This window comes from Pseudonaja textilis, chromosome 18, assembly GCF_049901715.1.
Source record: "Pseudonaja textilis isolate UNSWEBS1 chromosome 18, rPseTex1.2, whole genome shotgun sequence".
Classification (NCBI taxonomy): Eukaryota; Metazoa; Chordata; class Lepidosauria; order Squamata; family Elapidae; genus Pseudonaja; species Pseudonaja textilis.
In genome coordinates this window covers 5753308-5773978 of record NC_142007.1, presented here as the reverse complement: position 1 = coordinate 5773978, position 20671 = coordinate 5753308, and the positions used below count along the sequence as shown (strand labels likewise).

The window sequence follows — 20671 nt, the reverse complement described above, 5'->3', positions numbered from 1 at the left end:
TAAAAAAAAGAAGAATCTTGAACTTGAACCACTGCTGGGCATGGAATCACCTGAAGACTTGTATCTTCTCAGTGGTGACAAGCAGACCTAGGAGATGTGGAGAAAAAGGCTTCCTTTGACATGACACAAGCCAAGGGCAAAGGCATAATGTTGGGATAGCTCCTCTCACAAAAGTGAGGATGCAATTGGATGGGAATCAGGGGTTTTTATGATTCGCATCTAAGCTCGAAGCCAACCTGACATCTGCTCCGGAGAATATCACCCATTATCTTTCGGCGCTTGTTCACTGCTTGTCGCAATGATGAAAATGGGACATTGGGTTCAGGGGAAAGAGAAAAAAAATAAAAGGTACAGCACTTTATGTTTAATGCACCTTCAGATGGGCAATGGAGGCTGGTCTGAACATCATGTACTAAGTGATTTTGTGTCAGCTGAAAACACACAGGTATAATGCGAGCATTCTTGCCTGCAGGGATTTGAACGGTGAAATATCTGGTTTATATGCAGCCTACTTCTTGCAATGAGCAGCAGATATAAATTATCTGGGTTCATCCCTTCAGAGGGCAAAATCAAACACGGGACTTTTTTTTAGATGACCCCTGAACCCAGTCATGACCCTTACTCCGAGTCTGCCTGTTGAAAACACGATTGTATCGGGCTGTAAATCCCTGGTATGTTCATCTACCTTCAAACGAACAGTTAAAAAATGGCAGACCAACGAAATCACACGAAATCTTCATGAAATCTGCTTGTTCATTGTTGATCAGCCATCAGTTCATGTTTCCCCTTCTGCTCGGGCCAAAAAGTATGAAATTGATTTTGCAAACGAGAAAATGACAATAGAGCCGTACGTGACAGTACTGGCCACCTGGGGTGGGGGTGGTGGAGGCAGACGCTTCCACTAATGAGTTCTGTCTGTGATAAAATGACAAAATAACTGCCGACTCTCTCAACCGGGTGACTTCAAAACAAGAAGCAAAGAGGCGGCCGGTATTGTTGCAGTTTGAGTAAGGAGACCACTCAGTTAATTCAAATGCCATCGTGGTCATTAAAGAAGCTAAGTTCTGCAGAAGAAGCTGCTCTGCTTTTGGAAAAGGAGTAGGATCTTGAGCTACCAAGTAAAATCGAGAAAAGCAACAGTCAACCGGTTGAAGACAAAATGGACCTCAGGAGAACCCTGGGCTGATTCAGTCACGACAGCTTCATATTTGCTTTGGTGGGCTGGGTGGAATGAGGGATTATGGTACAGTGACAAGATACCTTGCTTTGTGGAGAGATGCCAGTCGATTTGGTACCGCCCTTCTCAAAAGGATGAAGGACTTGTGAATGCAAGCAGCTGACAGTTAAATTGGCTCTCTTTTGGAAAGGAGTTTCTTCTCTCATATTATAGAATTTAAATAAATGCATATACTTTTCCTATTTATCTCTCCCTGTACATACTTCTGCCTGGGAAGAACCGTTGGCTAAAATACTAGGGACAAAAAAGATATTGCCTGTCTCGACAGACCAGAGGCAGAGTGCCTTCGAAGTCTGCAAAATTTACTTTTTACTAAAAACAACCAATTAAAGCCAGATTCAAAGTACTTGTGTAGAGAGTAGAGGTGTCTTAGTAAATGTGGAAGAAATGTGAAATAGACTGTGAAACCAGAATTCACGGTATTCAACGTAAAAGCATCTCTATTATCGGAGTGATTTTCAAGGGTGGTGAGTAAACAATAAGGGAAAACAAAATGTTTATAGAGTATTTTCTTTCAGGTCTGATTTAGAAATGCAATAAAAGGGGAAAAACGTCCTCATTCGTGTATTTAAGGCAAGGAACAATCGTTTTAAGGTTCCAGGCACCATTCACTACTCCTGGCATTGCCCACACGGTATTTTCTTCCCTCCGTCCCTTTCTTTCTCCAGCTGCAGAAGAGGTGCCTGGATTTTTTTATACGTTTACGGACATTACACAAGAGAGGGGAAAGACCCAGCTGACGAAACACAATGGCTATTGCCAAATATAATCCCTCCCTCCCCCCTCAGCCCAGAAAATTATGTACTTCCCTGTACCTTCCCCATTTATCTCACTTACTACACCCACAAGTGCTGGGTTATTTTATTTTTTTTGTCAACTTAGCCTAGCTCAGAACAAACTTAAACGTTGAAAGACTTTAGGTGTGTCTTTCTTTAAGGGAAAGAAGAGAGGGGAGGCCAAGAACGAATCGACGAAAGCCCTTCCCAACTTCCGCCACATGCCTGTTTTAAGAGAAACGTAAGACCAGAGTTCAAAATTCAGGCAAATATTCCTGAACCAACACAGGAAAAGCTTTCCTCAACAAGGTAAATAGGCCGTGGAAAGCTATTGACTGCAAAACCCAGATGGAAACAGACAGGAACGCTGCTGGGATGAGGTACGTTCTATGCACGGTGGGAATTAAATAAGGTGTGAACTTGTTTTTCATACTTTTGACCCGCCAAAATTTCCCTGATCCTTGTAAAAAAAAACTAATATTTTTTTTTTTTGAGAAGCAATTTCTTCTACAACACATTGAGATACAACTTGGCCTCTGGGAAGAACCTAACTTTTATCTCTTTGTATGGGAAGAAGAACAAATTGAGAAGTCTTCCTTTCTCTCCAATGTAATGATTTCTACCAATACCTATGCAACTGCCATTACCTTGTTTCTATGGGGAAATAATTCGTAATTTTCATAATTCAGTTCCTTTGGGCAATGCGTGGTTTGTTGTGAGCTTGCTCTGTGCTTGTCAAATTGTTCACCTGTCCATGTGATTGCCTCCCTCCTCCACGCCTACGGACATTTCTGTAGACAGTATGTCCTCCATCAACTTACACGACTTTAGTAGGCTGTTTGGTAAATTAATGGAGAAGAGCGGGGTCACGTCCTGCTTCCGTGAGGAATCTTATTCGGGTATGGAGGGAGACAAGATACCATATTAAATCAGTGTTTAATTTGATCAACTGTGGCTTTTTTTCTGGTGTTCTTTCTGCTTAATGAAGTGTAGTGGGCTTTCTTAAATTCAGCTTCTATAGGGTGATGACAGTGATGACAAATTGGCAATTCTGGCTTGGACAGATAAGAACTGAAGCTTGAATGTCTACAGGATTGTCTGCAGAATTCAATCAATGTGTGCCTGTTTTAGTAATGGCATTGAAACAGGTTTTTTTTTACATCTGACTCTTGAGCTTTATGGAATATTTTTAAGAGGGGCAATGAAGGCAGACAGGCTCAGAAATCTGAAGAGGAAGGAAGGGAGAAGAGGAAGGAAGAGGATGAGTGAAGGATCAGCCAGCCTGGTTTGTGTGTGTGTGTGTGTGTAAAACTTTCCCTATTTCCTCTGTCACAGATTTTGCTTTCTTCTCCTCACTTTGTGGCCTGGGATGCTTGGTGATGTTCTTCAGCTGGACAAAATGTACGGGAGGATCGCCTCTCCGGATTTCCCCAATGTCTACCCTAACAGCAAGGAGAGGATATGGAATATCACTGTGCCTCACGGATATGCCGTCCGCCTCTATTTTACTCACTTCAACCTTGAGCTGTCTTACCAGTGTGAATACGACTATGTCAAAGTACGTCCAACTACCATGTAGCAAGGCTTTGTGTGCATATTGAGGTTTATACTGTGTAGAGCCACCAGCGAGAGCATTTTTGGTACGAGTGAGCAAGCAACCTGACCCCTTGTTTCATATTTGCTTAGCTCTGAGAAAGTGGAACGAGATTCTCTGGCTCAGCCTCCCGTCCATCTGAGATCAGTAAAATGAAGATCCACATTGTTGGGGCCGGTAGGCTGGCTCTGTAAACCGCTTAGAGAGGGCTGAAAAGGCATATAAGTCTAAATGCTATTGCTGCAAGAGCCATGGTAGTGCAGTGGTGAGATTGTAGTATTGCAGGCTAATTCTGCTGACTGCCAGGAGTTCGATCCTGACTGGTTCAAGGTTGATTCAGCCTTCCAACTTTCCGCGGTGGGTAAAATGAGGACCAAGATTGTTGGGGGCAAGAGGATGATTCTGTAAACCACTTAGGGCTGAAGCGGTATATAAGTCTAAGTGCTACTGTGATAGATAGATAGATAGATAGATAGATAGATAGATAGATATGAAAAAGATGATGGGTGGATGAAATAGCGATAGATGGTAGGTAAGAGCTACCTGTGGTCAGAATGCAATATTGCAGGCTAATTCTGCCAACTGCCAGCAGTTCGATCCTGAACTGCTCAAGGTTGACTCGGCCTTCTGTCTTTGCCAGATCAGCAAAATGAGGACCCAGATTGTTGGGGGCAATAGCCTGACTCTGTAAGCTGCTTAGAGAGGACTGTAAACCACTGTAAAGCTAGACTGCGTGTGTCCTACCAGGTCCCCACAGAAACTTGGGGGGGAAGATTAACCTCACTGGCAAAGCTGATTCTGTGTTTGCTTTACAGCTGAACTCGGGAGGAAAGGCTGTGGCCACTCTCTGTGGGCAAGAGAGCACGGACACCGAGGAGGCCCCCGGGAAAAATATATATCGCTCCATTGATAATAACTTAGCAGTGACTTTCAGATCGGATTACTCCAACGAGAAGCAGTTCACAGGTTTTGAGGCCTTCTACGCTGCTGAAGGTGAGAGCAGGAAATAGCTAGAGGCGGCTCTGTGTTTTGATGACTCTAGGGAGGTGGGGGAAAAGGTGGCAACGTTATGGGAAAGGGGTCTGCCTGAGACCCCATTGATGGAGGCAGTTTTGAGTCCAATGGGCATCTGATATGGTAGGAAGTAGCTTCCTGATCATGGGGTGTCATAATTGGCACATATTTGGTCGGCAGAAGATTCAGACTCTGGCATCTCCTGGAAACAATTCTTGAGGCAAATCTAGAATTGCTGCCCCTTGTCACAATCAATAAATTTAGAAGTAGGGAGTGGGGTTTTTATTTAGTTTTGTCGGCTTTCTTTTCACATGGAATCAATAGTAGGATCCTGCCTTAGTTGCTACCAGTTCAGTGGGTGATCCTGCGTGTGCATGCACACGTGTATGCCCTAACAAGCCAAGCAGCTGAGAGGATGAAGAAATGAAAAGCAACGAGCAAGTCTCCCATGTGCTATTCAGTCTTTTATCCTCTCAGCTGATCAAAGGCTACCGTTTGTAAAAACTGGGCCAAACCGGTAGCATACCATCATTGCACAGAATGTGCTCCCGAATCACAGTATAGTTTTGTGCGTATTCTCTCAATCAAAATGGAGGGGTCGTAACATTAAATTTTGGAGAGATCTGCAAAAGACATGGAAAACCAAAGAGCTTTGGACCAGGAGACCCATAAACTGACACAGCTTACAATCCAGTTTTGGTATTTCCCATGTTGTGCGTGAGCAGCCACCCCGCTGCCTCTACTTCTACAAACCATGCCCGGAAGAGCCACCTTTTATCCCACCAGCCAATCTTGGTCCTCCGTTTGTTTTTCTCTTTTAGACATCGATGAGTGCGAAGGGCAGCTTGATGAAGAGTTGCCTTGTGACCACTACTGTCACAATTACCTGGGCGGCTTCTATTGCAGTTGCCAAATTGGCTATCTTCTGCACAGGGACAAGAAGACTTGCAAGGTGAGTCCACTTCCTAGAAAGCGGGAGGATGAAGTGGTCAAAAATTGGCCAGAGTGTGATACCCGAACCTTTTATTATTATTTTTAAATCTTCATTTCCCTAATTTGTTTACGCAAGCAGCTGCTTGGCTGTTGGAATGGGCTGCAGGTTTTATTGTGATTTAGAACAAGTTAAGCCGATCGAGTACCTTTAAAAACTCTAGAAAAGAAAACAGATTATCATCTGCTATGCCACCCAGTCAGCAAGGATTATATTCACCAGCGTCGTTTTCTTCTTTTCCATCTTTCTCTTTCTCCCTTTTCTATTTTCCAGCGTGAAATAAACCTCAGCTTAGACAGAGATGGAGACAGTGGTGCCACCTGTAGTCTTCTCCCGAAAACCCACAGAGGGCTCATTCGGCATCTAGCTCTTCTTTCCGCTTCTCTCATCGTCCATCTGCCTCCTGTGGTTAATAAAATGGCTTCCACCCTGTCCCACATTTCCTGCAATGTTTTATTTTGCAATGGCACTCGACACGAGAGGAAAAGGGGAACCTAAAGAGGTCACAAGCTGGACCTGAGAGGAGGGGAAGAGTGTACAGTCAAAGGATCGTATATGGAAACAGTCTCCTACACAGGTCCGGCGGGCTTCTTAGGGGAAAAGGAGAAATCAGGATGAGGTTGAAGCAGAATCACAATAAGCTTCCATGGCATTTGATGCCAAGACAGGCAGGTTTTCTTGACCATCCAAATTGGGGTGAAGTCTGGGCAACTGAATGGAGCTAGCAGAGTGTTTTAATGGCCGGATGCCCTTCCTGTTGCCAATGCGGAGTTTTGTTTAGTGTGTATATTCTCAGTGTGATATCTGTCTCTACCTAGGATCGAACTCACAGCCTCCTGATTGTGAGGCGAGAGCTCCGCCTCTAGGCCACCACACCACTCTTTCCTATAGGAGCCTAAAGTTCAAACCAACTCTTGGTTTATTTCACCCGTAAGACCCATCGTCTCAAATGAGTTTCCAGTGAGGAATTGATGGTTAAGCTTAGACACCCATAGATTGTTTGTAGTTGAGCTGTTCACACTTGGCCCTAACCTGTAACGCTTTCTGTCCTTACTACAGATCTTAGCCATCCTTGTTGGTAAATCGGGGTTTATGCTTCATATAATCTCAGCTCATTCACAGAACCAACCACTTTCTCTCGCCTTTATTTTCTACTTGTCGAGTCTTTGCCATGTTTTTCCACTCCATTCAGTAACCAAATTTATGGGCAACTGTTAATTTCAGACCTAATGATCCGGCAATCACACTTTTGCAAGTTGAGATAGGCTTGTTTCTCGGAGTTCAAATCTCTGGTGGGCCCTGCAGTGTAATCTCCAATAAAAAAAGAAAAAAGGCCTAAGTGTAATTGAATGCTCCCTTGATACTCCTAAAACTCAGCTGGAGTTTATGGCCAAAGACAGAAATAGGGGTGGAGGGGAAAAAAGGCTGCTTTTGTGCAAGGGATAAGTGTGTGTGTGTGTGTGTGTGTGTGTGTTTCTACAAAACAAAAATATAGCCCTTGATAAGGAATGCTGAATTAATATTAATGCCTGCCACGCTATGCATTAATTGAACAGTATTTGTGTGACACCTCTCGTCGATACGGCTCTCTTACCAGCGCCCAAACCATCTAATCATAAATTGAACTGCATTAAATTTTAATGGTCCACGAGCGTTGTCCGAAAAGGATGCAGCAGCACTAGATTCTAGAGAGTTCACTTTTCACCTTCTTCCATTCCCTGGCATTCCTTAAGGCAGTGATATACAACCTACAGTCTCCAGGGTGACAACAACTTCCCCCTCCTTTTTTACCTATCAGAACTTGTAACAGCCTAATTAAACTCACTATATTTCATTTACATTAAACTTAAATCAAAGGTACGGAGGGGAAATTAGCAGAGATTTGTTAGATGGGAAGTCCTGCCTCGGGTTATCAGAGGGAGACGCTGTGGCTATAAATTTATCAGCCACAAAAAGACATACCATGCTGGATTTTACCATGGAAACTCTTATTACCGTGATGGCGAACCTATGGCACGCAGAGCCATTTGTGCCAGCATATGAACTGCAGAGCAAACTTACTTCACTGGGCATGCACACGCCTCACAGCTGATTTTCGGCTGGTTTGAGGCCTTTTGGGGCCTCCCAAAGGCTTGAGGAAGGCTTCTGCAGGCTTTGCAGGCTGAAAACTAGCTCCGTTTCGTCACTTCCTGTTTTTCTGAAAATACCACAAACGGGGCTAGTTTTCAGTAAACCACTGTAAAGCTAGACTGCGTGTGTCCTACCAGGTCCCCACAGAAACTTGGGGGGGAAGATTAACCTCACTGGCAAAGCTGATTCTGTGTTTGCTTTACAGCTGAACTCGGGAGGAAAGGCTGTGGCCACTCTCTGTGGGCAAGAGAGCACGGACACCGAGGAGGCCCCCGGGAAAAATATATATCGCTCCATTGATAATAACTTAGCAGTGACTTTCAGATCGGATTACTCCAACGAGAAGCAGTTCACAGGTTTTGAGGCCTTCTACGCTGCTGAAGGTGAGAGCAGGAAATAGCTAGAGGCGGCTCTGTGTTTTGATGACTCTAGGGAGGTGGGGAAAAGGTGGCAACGTTATGGGAAAGGGTCTGCCTGAGACCCCATTGATGGAGGCAGTTTTGAGTCAATGGGCATCTGATATGGTAGGAAGTAGCTTCCTGATCATGGGGTGTCATAATTGGCACATATTTGGTCGGCAGAAGATTCAGACTCTGGCATCTCCTGGAAACAATTCTTGAGGCAAATCTAGAATTGCTGCCCCTTGTCACAATCAATAAATTTAGAAGTAGGGAGTGGGGTTTTTATTTAGTTTTGTCGGCTTTCTTTTCACATGGAATCAATAGTAGGATCCTGCCTTAGTTGCTACCAGTTCAGTGGGTGATCCTGCGTGTGCATGCACACGTGTATGCCCTAACAAGCCAAGCAGCTGAGAGGATGAAGAAATGAAAAGCAACGAGCAAGTCTCCCATGTGCTATTCAGTCTTTTATCCTCTCAGCTGATCAAAGGCTACCCGTTTGTAAAAACTGGGCCAAACCGGTAGCATACCATCATTGCACAGAATGTGCTCCCGAAGTCACAGTATAGTTTTGTGCGTATTCTCTCAATCAAAATGGAGGGGTCGTAACATTAAATTTTGGAGAGATCTGCAAAAGACATGGAAAACCAAAGAGCTTTGGACCAGGGAGACCCATAAACTGACACAGCTTACAATCCAGTTTTGGTATTTCCCATGTTGTGCGTGAGCAGCCACCCCGCTGCCTCTACTTCTACAAACCATGCCCGGAAGAGCCACCTTTTATCCCACCAGCCAATCTTGGTCCTCCGTTTGTTTTTCTCTTTTAGACATCGATGAGTGCGAAGGGCAGCTTGATGAAGAGTTGCCTTGTGACCACTACTGTCACAATTACCTGGGCGGCTTCTATTGCAGTTGCCAAATTGGCTATCTTCTGCACAGGGACAAGAAGACTTGCAAAGGTGAGTCCACTTCCTAGAAAGCGGGGAGGATGAAGTGGTCAAAAATTGGCCAGAGTGTGATACCCGAACCTTTTATTATTATTTTTTAAATCTTCATTTCCCTAATTTGTTTACGCAAGCAGCTGCTTCGCTGTTGGAATGGGCTGCAGGTTTTATTGTGATTTAGAACAAGTTAAGCCGATCGAGTACCTTTAAAAACTCTAGAAAAAGAAAACAGATTATCATCTGCTATGCCACCCAGTCAGCAAGGATTATATTCACCAGCGTCGTTTTCTTCTTTTCCATCTTTCTCTTTCTCCCTTTTCTATTTTCCAGCGTGAAATAAACCTCAGCTTAGACAGAGATGGAGACAGTGGTGCCACCTGTAGTCTTCTCCCGAAAACCCACAGAGGGCTCATTCGGCATCTAGCTCTTCTTTCCGCTTCTCTCATCGTCCATCTGCCTCCTGTGGTTAATAAAATGGCTTCCACCCTGTCCCACATTTCCTGCAATGTTTTATTTTGCAATGGCACTCGACACGAGAGGAAAAGGGGAACCTAAAGAGGTCACAAGCTGGACCTGAGAGGAGGGGAAGAGTGTACAGTCAAAGGATCGTATATGGAAACAGTCTCCTACACAGGTCCGGCGGGCTTCTTAGGGGAAAAGGAGAAATCAGGATGAAGTTGAAGCAGAATCACAATAAGCTTCCATGGCATTTGATGCCAGGACAGGCAGGTTCTCTTGTCCATCCAAATTGCAGCATCCTTGCAGGGTGAAGTCTGGGCAACTGAATGGAGCTAGCAGAGTGTTTTAATGGCCGGATGCCCTTCCTTGTTGCCAATGCGGAGTTTTGTTTAGCGTGTATATTCTCAGTGTGATATCTGTCTCTACCTAGGATCGAACTCACAGCCTCCTGATTGTGAGGCGAGAGCTCCGCCTCTAGGCCACCACACCACTCTTTCCTATAGGAGCCTAAAGTTCAAACCAACTCTTGGTTTATTTCACCCGTAAGACCCATCGTCTCAAATGAGTTTCCAGTGAGGAATTGATGGTTAAGCTTAGACACCCATAGATTGTTTGTAGTTGAGCTGTTCACACTTGGCCCTAACCTGTAACGCTTTCTGTCCTTACTACAGATCTTAGCCATCCTTGTTGGTAAATCGGGTTTATGCTTCATATAATCTCAGCTCATTCACAGAACCAACCACTTTCTCTCACCTTTATTTTCTACTTGTCGAGTCTTTGCCATGTTTTTCCACTCCATTCAGTAACCAAATTTATGGGCAACTGTTAATTTCAGACCTAATGATCCGGCAATCACACTTTTGCAAGTTGAGATAGGCTTGTTTCTCGGAGTTCAAATCTCTGGTGGGCCCTGCAGTGTAATCTCCAATAAAAAAAGAAAAAAGGCCTAAGTGTAATTGAATGCTCCCTTGATACTCCTAAAACTCAGCTGGAGTTTATGGCCAAAGACAGAAATAGGGGTGGAGGGGAAAAAGGGCTGCTTTTGTGCAAGGGATGTGTGTGTGTGTGTGTGTGTGTGTGTGTTTCTACAAAACAAAAATATAGCCCTTGATAAGGAATGCTGAATTAATATTAATGCCTGCCACGCTATGCATTAATTGAACAGTATTTGTGTGACACCTCTGTCGATACGGCTCTCTTACCAGCACCCAAACCCTCTAATCATAAATTGAACTGCATTAAATTTTAATGGTCCACGAGCGTTGTCCGAAAAGGATGCAGCAGCACTAGATTCTAGAGAGTTCACTTTTCACCTTCTTCCATTCCCTGGCATTCCTTAAGGCAGTGATATACAACCTACAGTCTCCAGGGTGACAAGCAACTTCCCCCCTCCTTTTTTTTACCTATCAGAACTTGTAACAGCCTAATTAAACTCACTATATTTCATTTACATTAAACTTAAATCAAAGGTACGGAGGGGAAATTAGCAGAGATTTGTTAGATGGGAAGTCCTGCCTCGGGTTATCAGAGGGAGACGCTGTGGCTATAAATTTATCAGCCACAAAAAGACATACCATGCTGGATTTTACCATGGAAACTCTTATTACCGTGATGGCGAACCTATGGCACGCAGAGCCATTTGTGCCAGCATATGAGCTGCAGGCAAACTTACTTCACTGGGCATGCACACGCCTCACAGCTGATTTTCGGCTGGTTTGAGGCCTTTTGGGGCCTCCCAAAGGCTTGAGGAAGGCTTCTGCAGGCTTTGCAGGCTGAAAACTAGCTCCGTTTCGTCACTTCCTGTTTTTCTGAAAATACCACAAACGGGGCTAGTTTTCAGCCTGCAAAGCCCGCGGAAGCCCTCCTCAAGCCTTTGGGAGGCCAAAAAAGGCCTCGAACAAACTGAAAATCAGCTGTGAGGTGCAGTGCAGGTAAGGGGGCGGTGGGGTGGGTGGAGATTGCACGCGCATGCGTAGGGGCCGTGGGGGGCACGCATTGCCTTCTGGGTGCTGGCACACGAGTGTGAGCGTGCAAGCCCGCACACAATTTTTGGCACAGGACCCCAAAAGGGTTAGCCATCACTGCTCTATTACTTCTCCTATACACCTGGCAACCATGAACAGAGCTGTCGGGAGGTGACTTGTATTTTGGGAGATACCGAAAAGGAAAGAGGGAGATGGCTGTGGCACAAATTGAAACCACAACCAAAAACATTTTCTCTCTCTCTCTGTTGGGAACTGCAAATTCGTCTTTGGTGATGAATCAAAACAGGAAAACTCTTTCTTCTTCTGCAAGGACAGGTACCCAGGCTGTACCTGGACCACTTTAGATAAGAAATGATAGAAAGCACCCATCGTTATCTTAAAGAGAAGACTTAAAACAGCCCCGTCATTGCTAAAACTAGGCAGTACACATAGTCCTCGACATACGACCACAATCGATGCCCAAAATTTCTGTGGTTGAAAGGGACCATTTGCTAAGTGAGCCCTGTTCCTGTTTTGCAAACTTCCTTGCCACGATTGTTAAGCGAATTGCTGCAGTTGTTAAGTTTAGAAACACGGCTGTTAAGTGAATTGGGCTCCTCTGTTGACTTTGTTTGTTGGAAGGTTGCAAAAGGAGGACCACGTGACCCCTCGGATACTGCGGCCGTCGTAAATATGAGTTCAGTTGCCAAGAACCTGCATTTTGATCACGTGACCATGGGGATGCTTGCAACGGTTGTAGGTGTGAAAAGTGGTTGTTAGTTGCTTTTTTTCGGTGCTGCTGTTAACTTCGAACAGGCACTAAACAAGGACTGTTGCAAGTCAAGGACTATCCGGGCTTGTTCAGATAAATGAACGCTTCAATCTCCTGTTAGCCTGCTTTGCAATGGAACACGGACGTTTGCATCTCGTTTCTTCTTACATCAGCCTAGGATTCGAAATGGTCTTTTGGCTCAAACCTCAATGTGAACCTTGAACTGAATATGAATTTTAAACACACACACACAGAAAAAAAACCCACATTTTTTTTCTGAAGAAGGCTTCTGTTGTTGTTTTTTTCTTCTTCGTCAGAATATATTCAGAACTGGAATAGAGCATGGTAACAAGATCAGCCGATGAATAGGCATAGCAACTAAGTCAGCCAATGAGGAGTGTTTGGAAACTGAAATTAGAAGTAGCCTAGGCGTGGCTCTATATTAAGCTCTGCTGCTATGTTAATCTCTGTTCTGTGCTCAGCTCTAAAGTGAAAGAGCTTGCTTGCTTGCCGAACTAAAGTGAAACTGGGGTCTGTTTCTGAGCTCCTGAGTTGCTGTTGAACCTGTAACATGTCTGCTTCTGTTTGAGTTTGTCCATGTTGGAGGAATCTACAATTGGTACTTGTAAAATTTACTTAATATGTTTATAAAGATGTTAAAGGAAGCATCAGCCATCTGTGTTTATTTTTCCAGTGCTGAATTTACGCTGCAAAACTCTGAACATTCTTCCCCCTTCCTTTCAGCGCACTGTCCGAATAAGGTGTTGACAGCAAGAACTGGTGTGATCTCCAGCCCCAATTATCCCAACCCGTATCCTAAAATATCCGAGTGCAGCTATAGCATCCGGGTGGAAGAAGGTTTCATGATCATCCTAGAATTTGTGGAAATCTTTGATGTAGAAGACCACCCAGAAGTACTGTGTCCCTATGATATCCTAAAGGTCAGTGGGGTTAGCTTTATAGGCCCTCCGTGCTACAAAACTGGATTTTTCACATCTCTATTTAATTCACTGCAACTAACAAACAGACTAGCTTCCCAAAGGACCCTGCGTCATGATTTGTTGAATACTACAAAGGGCTGGGTTCAAGATATGTTAAGCCCTAAATTACAGTTCACAAACAATCTCTCTCTCTCTCTCTCTCTCTCTCTACATATGTGCCTTGCTCCTATCTTGACAAACTATAGGAAGCAAACAGCAAAGCACAAAGAAACAGAAAAGCTTTTAAACAACTGATAAAAAGGACTTGCAAAGGCAAAAGTAGACAAATTGCATGACAATCTAGTATGATGTATGAAGCCAGCCAATGCCACAGGGCACCTTCAAAATAAATTAACATTTACAATCTATTTCTATTTCACCACACTTGTGAGCAACGAGGTCCTATCCGCAACGACCAGGTTTTCCAATTTTGCTCAAGAGGATTTTCCCCCCCAAAGAAGAAAAAAACCCTACTTGCCACACAATCATTTAAATTTTAAGGTGCAGTCTGAAATAAGTTTAAAACTTGCCTTGAAAAAAAAAACACGATAGCACATTTCTGCACACTTTCTAAAGCCATTTCTTTCTGTACTATAGGATCACGCTGAAGGGAGATGCCTATTGAATGACATATCCTAAAATCATATGGGACTTGGGTCACAGTGAATCCAATGAACTTCACGCAATTTCTGCAGCCTCACCATAGACCAATTCCACTTTGGATGGGTTACCTTCAAAACTTAACGCATTTAAAATAAGATAAAAGGAAATTAAAAAATAATCGAGGACATTTCTTTCTTAAAACAGTGGCGTCAGACAGAGCCGGACTGCAATATCTGCATGTTGGATTCTATAAAATAACTTACACTTTATGGTTCTTCCAGGTTAAGACCCCCAAGAAAGAATACGGTCCATTCTGCGGCAACACCCCTCCTCCCAAAATTGAGACGCGTAGCAATATGGTTGATATTACGTTCATCACTGACCTTTCTGGGGTTCATGCTGGATGGAAGCTCAGATATGACACAACAGGTTAGAAGGCTTGGGGAAAGACATGGTAGCTGAATGCCCAAACTGACGTGTCTGTTAAAAAACACGAGTCAGCTGCCAAGCGTCTGAATTTTGATCACGATCACGTCGTGTGAAAAATGGTCATAAGCCATCTTTATCAGTGCCATTGTAACTTGGAACAGCTACTAAATGTACTTATCTTGATCCTCAAGCAAAGCATTTAAAATTCTCTTGAGGCAAGTTATGCCCATTGTACCAAGACGTTCACAATTCAGATGGTTCCTGAAGCAGTTAAGAAGACGGCAGTGGGATAAAAGATTACAGCCCGTTATGTTGCGTAGATTAATTCTCCATTCAGACCAGGAAAACTAGGAAAACAAAAATCCGAAATGTAGAGAGTTCTGTAAGAACTGCGAGAGGATTTAATTGCATTTTGTCAAGAAGTAGGAAATCAAGGCTGGTTTTTTTCTCTCTCTCCCTGCAGCTTTGCCATGTCCCAACCCTCAAGCACCACCCAACGGCCGTCTCTCTCCAGTGCAGGCAAAATATATTCTGAAAGACTTCTACAGCCTCTCTTGCAACGTGGGCTACGCGCTTTTGGAAGTGTGTAATATTCTTACAGTGTTTTTTTTTACTTCTAAAGATTAGCAACTTATACAGATAGGTATAAATTTTACCTGTGGAACTTGGGCCAAAGCAGTCACTCTGCTGTATGTATTTCACATCCAGAGAGGAAAACTCCAAACATTATAAATGCTTTTAATATTGAGCTGTTATTAACCTTTCCCCGTTTCGTTCTTTCTGGTTGGGGGTGAAGGGACATCAAGCGCTTGCATGACACAACACTGGTTTTTTTTGTCTTTTTTCGGAGGCGGAGGGGAATGATTACCAACAAAGGCATTCTCAAATTGCGAGACAAATTCCCTGAAATCTTTCATTTTTCCTCCCACAGAACAAACTGATTGTGAAATCTTTCAAAGCAACCTGCCAAAAGGACGGTACCTGGAACAAGCCAATGGCCCAATGTACCAGTAGGTCTTTGCCCAGAATCCACGTGGGACTTGGCATAATGTTACTTGTTGCTTGTGGAAATCCGTATCAAGTCTGACAGGACAAAGCGAATGAAAATTGTGGTAGACAAACTGCATAAAATCTGCCTGCTTTGAAATATTTTCAGCAGAGACAGACCAACATACGTCCCAGTTTTCGCTATGAATTTACTACAGGGGAGTTAAACGCCAAAAGAAATCTTTTATCTTGCTTCTGCTGACCCTCCAATTCTTCTTTTAAAATTGATTTTATGCTCCAGAAGTCATTTGGGAGACATTTAAGAGGCAGAATGTAATTTATGTTACTTACAAGCTGAGTAAAAGAATTTGTAAGAATTAAAACAAATGCCTCCGAGTTGCAGATCCCTGATCACAGATATTTAAGTCTCTAAATTTAAGTCTCGGATAAAAATTATCTTTGACTTGGGACCAGATTCTCTACTGCCTAGCCTGCCACTATTTCTGTCCTGATGTTTCTCGTAACTATTGCCTGCATTCCTTCGGACACTTAATTTTTCTTCCTTATCCTTTTCAGTTGTCGACTGCGGCCCTGCCAATGACATAGCGAACGGCACACTTGTGTATGTCACTGGAAGAGAGATTTCCACCTACCAAGCTGAAATCAATTATAGCTGTGAAAGCCCCTTCTATGCCCTGAAAACTGGCCACTCTGGTAAGAGAAAGCTTTTGTGACACGGAAGAGGCTATCTTCAATTTTGCTTGCTAGGTAAGGGAGCTCTTCTGCATTCTATTTAGCAGGATCTTCAACCCAGGACATTCTTATTAATATTCTCTTGAATCTTGAAATATCCTGTAATTCTGAAAATCTCTCCCCCTTATTTGACTGCCTCAATAGAGTAAAAAAAAAAAAAGCCAACAATCCGATGCTTAAAAAAATAATCCTGCAAACCTTACAGTTTCACAAAGGCTATCCAGACTGACCTCCCCTGTGAAAAGGAAGTGCTGCTTTGGGTAACTGTGGATCAGCACATGGAGAAAGAATTCGACAATGACATGACAATCAAACAGGAAGAAGTGCTCCATTAAATAATAATAATAATAATAATAATAATAATAATAATAATAATAATAATAATAATAATGCTGGGCTAAACACCAGTGCCTTGTATGGCCTGGCAGTAATTGCTTTGGTATTGCACCATGTCCACGCCTATCGGAGTGAAAACTAGTTTTCAACGTAAGGCATTTGTAAAATTGGCGGAATTCGGGACACAGGGCTTCTGATACTGCTATGCACAGAGGCGTGAGAGAGGGAGACGCCAGGCACAAGAAATCGGGAGCCAGGGTTAGACCCCAAAATAGTACGAGTTTATTTTATGCTACCGCTAAATGAGAATCGGATCTACTAACCGTCAAGACAAATCGGCAGTAGATAAAAGAGTCTGTGGATTTCAAGGAGGGCTCGACTTAGATTTCTTATGGGTGCAAAGGGACTCTGAACTGATGATGTGCTTGACTCCTCCCTCGGTCTCAAGAGGTATCAGTAAACGATGGGATGCAAACTGGGACCTTCCGGTGAGAGTTAGGACTGTATTTAAAACTGGTGGGAAAGAGCTGGCTGCAATTTGAAGCACGGGTAGCATCTCTTTTTACCAAAACTATACTGTCTGTACAGGCAATTACCGGTGTGCCCCTGATGGTTTCTGGAAGGATCACAAGGGAAACAAAGCACCTCCAGTCTGTGAACCAGGTAATACATTTGCAAGTGCTCTACAACAGGTACATAAGACAAGAATATGATCTCAGACAAATGGCATCATTTCCTTGCTTCGTGATGCTTACAGTATCTGCTCCATGTGGTACAGAAAGAGCTTTCCCTTCCTGACCTGCCAGCTGTGCAGAGTTTTATGTATTTGTGTGTAGAATCATAAGTATAAAATAATCCTTTTTTTTTCATTTTTTAATCTCATGCAGATTTTTTCATATACATATAATCAAAGATGACTTTTCATTCAGCATAACTATTTTACTTTTAACTATACAAAAGAAACTATTGTAGGCATTATTCAAGGCTAAAAACAGATATTCCAAGCTTTTAGATGAGATGTGAAATATCCCTTATTAAAGGTAAAAGTTCCCGTCATAACTACGTGCTAGTTGTTTCCAGGCTCTAGGGGCGGTGCTCATCTCCGTTACAAAATTGAAGAGCCAGTGCTGTCCGAAGGCGTCTCCGGGGTCATGTGGCCGGCAGGACTAAATGCCAAAGACACATGGAACGCTGTTCCCTTCCCACCAAAGGGGTCCCCGTTTTTTTATTTGCATTTTTTATATGCTTTCAAACTGCTAGGTTGGCAGAAGCTGGGACAAGGAATGGGAGCTCACTCCCTTATGTGGCGCTAGGATTCGAACCGCCAAACGGCCGACCTTTCTGATAGAGAAGCTCAGCGTCTTAGCTACTGGGTCGCCGCGTCCCTTATCCCTTATTGCAACAGTCTCTCCAAGAACTTCTGTATTAGAACAAAATAATCTTTGTATTTTGTCTCATCTACTATTAACTTGGCCAATCAAACTGCACAACTGGGTACATATCAGACAACAAAGGCAGTATTTGAAAAGACCAGACGGCCCCATGTAGTATTACCAATAATAAGGCAGCATTCCTATTTGTGGAGAAGGTAGTTGAGCCACTCAGCACCTGGGAGATCTCAAAGCAAGACCACACATTAAGGAAACATTGGTATTTCCATAGTTTAAGCGTCAACATGTGGCCTAGATTTGTGACTAAGAAACATGTTCCACATTAAATGCCTTTAAAATTGCAACAGATAACATGTTACAATGCAGCCATAGCTCTGGGAAAGTCATCCATAACCACCACCTCGAGGTGGGAAAAAGAGAAGCCGCATAGCTTGACAAACCTGGCATCCAAACTTCAACCACCACCACTGCCACCATCCTCTTCGGAATTCCTTGTTGGGATGGGGAAGAATGGGGAAATAACTGAGTTTGGGACACATAATCCAATCCCTACACTTTTCTAGGACTTTGTAGACTGAGGCCGGGAGAATCAAATCTCTCTGGAGTAGTAAGTTTGACTAATACCTCCTTTCTCTTCCTTGCCAGTCTGTGGAGTGCAAACGTCCAACACTTTGAAACGAATTTTTGGGGGACAGAAGGCTCTGCCCGGCCAATTCCCTTGGCAGGTTTTAATCACAGACGCACACGGAGCAACTGGGGGCGGAGCCCTTTTATACGATAACTGGATCTTAACAGCCGCTCACGTTCTGGGCAGCTCACCTGATGCCTCTTCCCTGACCTTGAAAATGGGGCTTCTAAACAAACGGTCTCCTCATTACCACCAAGCCTGGGCGGAATCGGTTTTCGTCCACGGCGGCTTCACAAACGATGGCATCAACTTCAACAATGACATCGCTTTGATCAAACTGAAACACAAAGTCCCCATTAACAAAAACATCACTCCAATTTGCTTGCCGGGACACAACCCAGGCTTCCAGGTGCACACAAACGACACAGGAATAATCGCTGGCTGGGGAAAAACGGAGCGGGCCCGGCAGTCCCGTTTCTTGTTGTATACCGAGGTAGATGTTGTCGAGCCGAACAAATGCAAAGCTGCCTATGCCAACCGGACTTTGCAAGGAAAGCAACTCAGGCTGACGGAAAATATGCTTTGCGCAGGAACTGAGGAGGGGGGGAAGGATTCCTGCTATGGGGACAGCGGAGGAGCCTTGGTGTTCTACGATACTAAGGCCAGGAGGTGGTTTGTCGGGGGGGTGGTCTCCTGGGGTCTGGAATGTGGCTCTGCTGAGCTTTACGGGGTCTACACAAAAGTGTCCAATTATATGTCGTGGATGGGGGACCTAATTGCACGCCATTCTTGAACAGTTTTTGTCATGTTTTTCAATAAAGCATTGAACGCAATTAGTTCTGTAGATTTTAATAAGGCTCATCTATAGCCCTACCCTCCCAACTTAACTCGGGTTTATTTGAAGAAAGATCCACGGAATCTGCCTCTAAGCTATGCAACCAACAAACTGATTTTTAACCACGTTGAAAGATCTGGTTCTTTGTGAATTTCTTATGAAACTGTCCATTTTAAATCAGAAAGGTTCATGAAAGCATCCACAGCAACATTCACATTTTCCTCCCAAATTATTTTTCTTTTTCTTTCTTTCTTTTTCTATTTATTTATCTAGCTAGCTAGATTAGATACACAGATAGAACTATCTAGATTAGATAGATGAAAGATTGATGACTGACAGAAAATATATTGATGATAGAAAACATAGACAAATAGATAGTGACAGACAGAGACAGAGACAGTGACAGTGACAGATAGATACAGACCCCAGCCTTGCTCCCTGCCACAACCCATCGTGGTCATAATTCCCATCTATTCAGTTTTCTCATGTCGTTAAAGCCATCACTTTTCTTCTACCATACTCAATTTTAAAGTCCAAATCTTTAACTTCATTGGGGCCAATCTCTTCCCCCTCATTTACATTTACTGAAGCTTATCTTAATGAGATCAACCTAGCATACAAGGAATTCCTTTATTAGCTACCAAAGAGTTGGAGGTAATAGTATTCTCTTTTTATGAACAGGCTTCACTGACAACCGGTGGGGCGGGAGGGGGGAGAGAAAGCGCGTCAGGCGTTATGTAGGAACGGAGCAAAAGCCCCAGAGGCCCTGCTCATTCAGCTGTAAGTTTGGTCTCAACTGCAGAGATCAAAATGCGCCAAGATTTAATTCGCACCCACACAAATCTGGACTGGAAAATGGAACTGTCATCGTCATGTCCATTTGAATAGCAAAGTCTCAGTAATTAAGAGATGCTCAGCAGGCAACCGAAACACACATTTGCTCACATTGGGCCTCTGTTAAATTACAATACTGCTTATTACTAAATGAAGCTCATTAGCAAGATAATCCTTCTAGCAGTGGCAAACCGACTGTGTTCCTTATTTCCCTCTTTAAATTGCATTTAGCAGAATACATACAAGGGCTGCAGAAAGTTAAAAACAAGACTCCAGACGATCGAGTTATGAGAATTCTGTTTATTAACTCACTTTCAACACTAACGAAAAAAATTAATGATATGAATCATGTTTGAAAACAATTCTAAGATGCTTAGGGATTGGAGGGAAGGGATGTTAGAGCCCTTTGTGCTTGAAGCAGCATTAAAATGGTCACAGCATGGGTCCCCCTTTCTATTCAGAAGTGGCCCTTGGGTTTTATAAATACAAGCTGAAATAAATTACTGAAACCATGCTAGTGAGGTATCAAACTTACCCTCATGATCCTTCCTGGGATGACACAGTTTAGCCTTGGGAGGTCCGAGAAAACCATATTAAGTGTTACTCAGCAGCAGTA

The 20671-nt window shown here is 43.5% G+C and overlaps 1 protein-coding gene across 1 annotated transcript; it reads left to right on the top strand.

Moving 5' to 3' along the window:
* Positions 1-2018: 2018 nt before the first annotated feature.
* On the top strand, positions 2019-19219 carry MASP2 (MBL associated serine protease 2). The gene is made up of 11 exons (XM_087914841.1): positions 2019-2393; positions 3349-3571; positions 4423-4600; positions 8968-9099; positions 13024-13220; positions 14144-14291; positions 14755-14873; positions 15223-15301; positions 15855-15992; positions 16956-17030; positions 18404-19219. Exons 1-11 carry the CDS (start codon positions 2362-2364, stop codon positions 19177-19179), a joined length of 2097 nt encoding a protein of 698 aa, XP_087770967.1. The 5' UTR covers positions 2019-2361; the 3' UTR covers positions 19180-19219.
* Positions 19220-20671: the final 1452 nt, after the last annotated feature.

Excerpts from the sequence above, each read along its gene's own strand:
- MASP2 (XM_087914841.1), top strand. The coding sequence starts at position 2,362 with ATGGAAACAGACAGGAACGCTGCTGGGATGAG. Across the intron at positions 2,394-3,348 it reads AGGAACGCTGCTGGGATGAG|ATTTTGCTTTCTTCTCCTCA; the intron begins GTACGTTCTATG and ends CCTCTGTCACAG. Across the intron at positions 4,601-8,967 it reads GGCCTTCTACGCTGCTGAAG|ACATCGATGAGTGCGAAGGG; the intron begins GTGAGAGCAGGA and ends TTTCTCTTTTAG.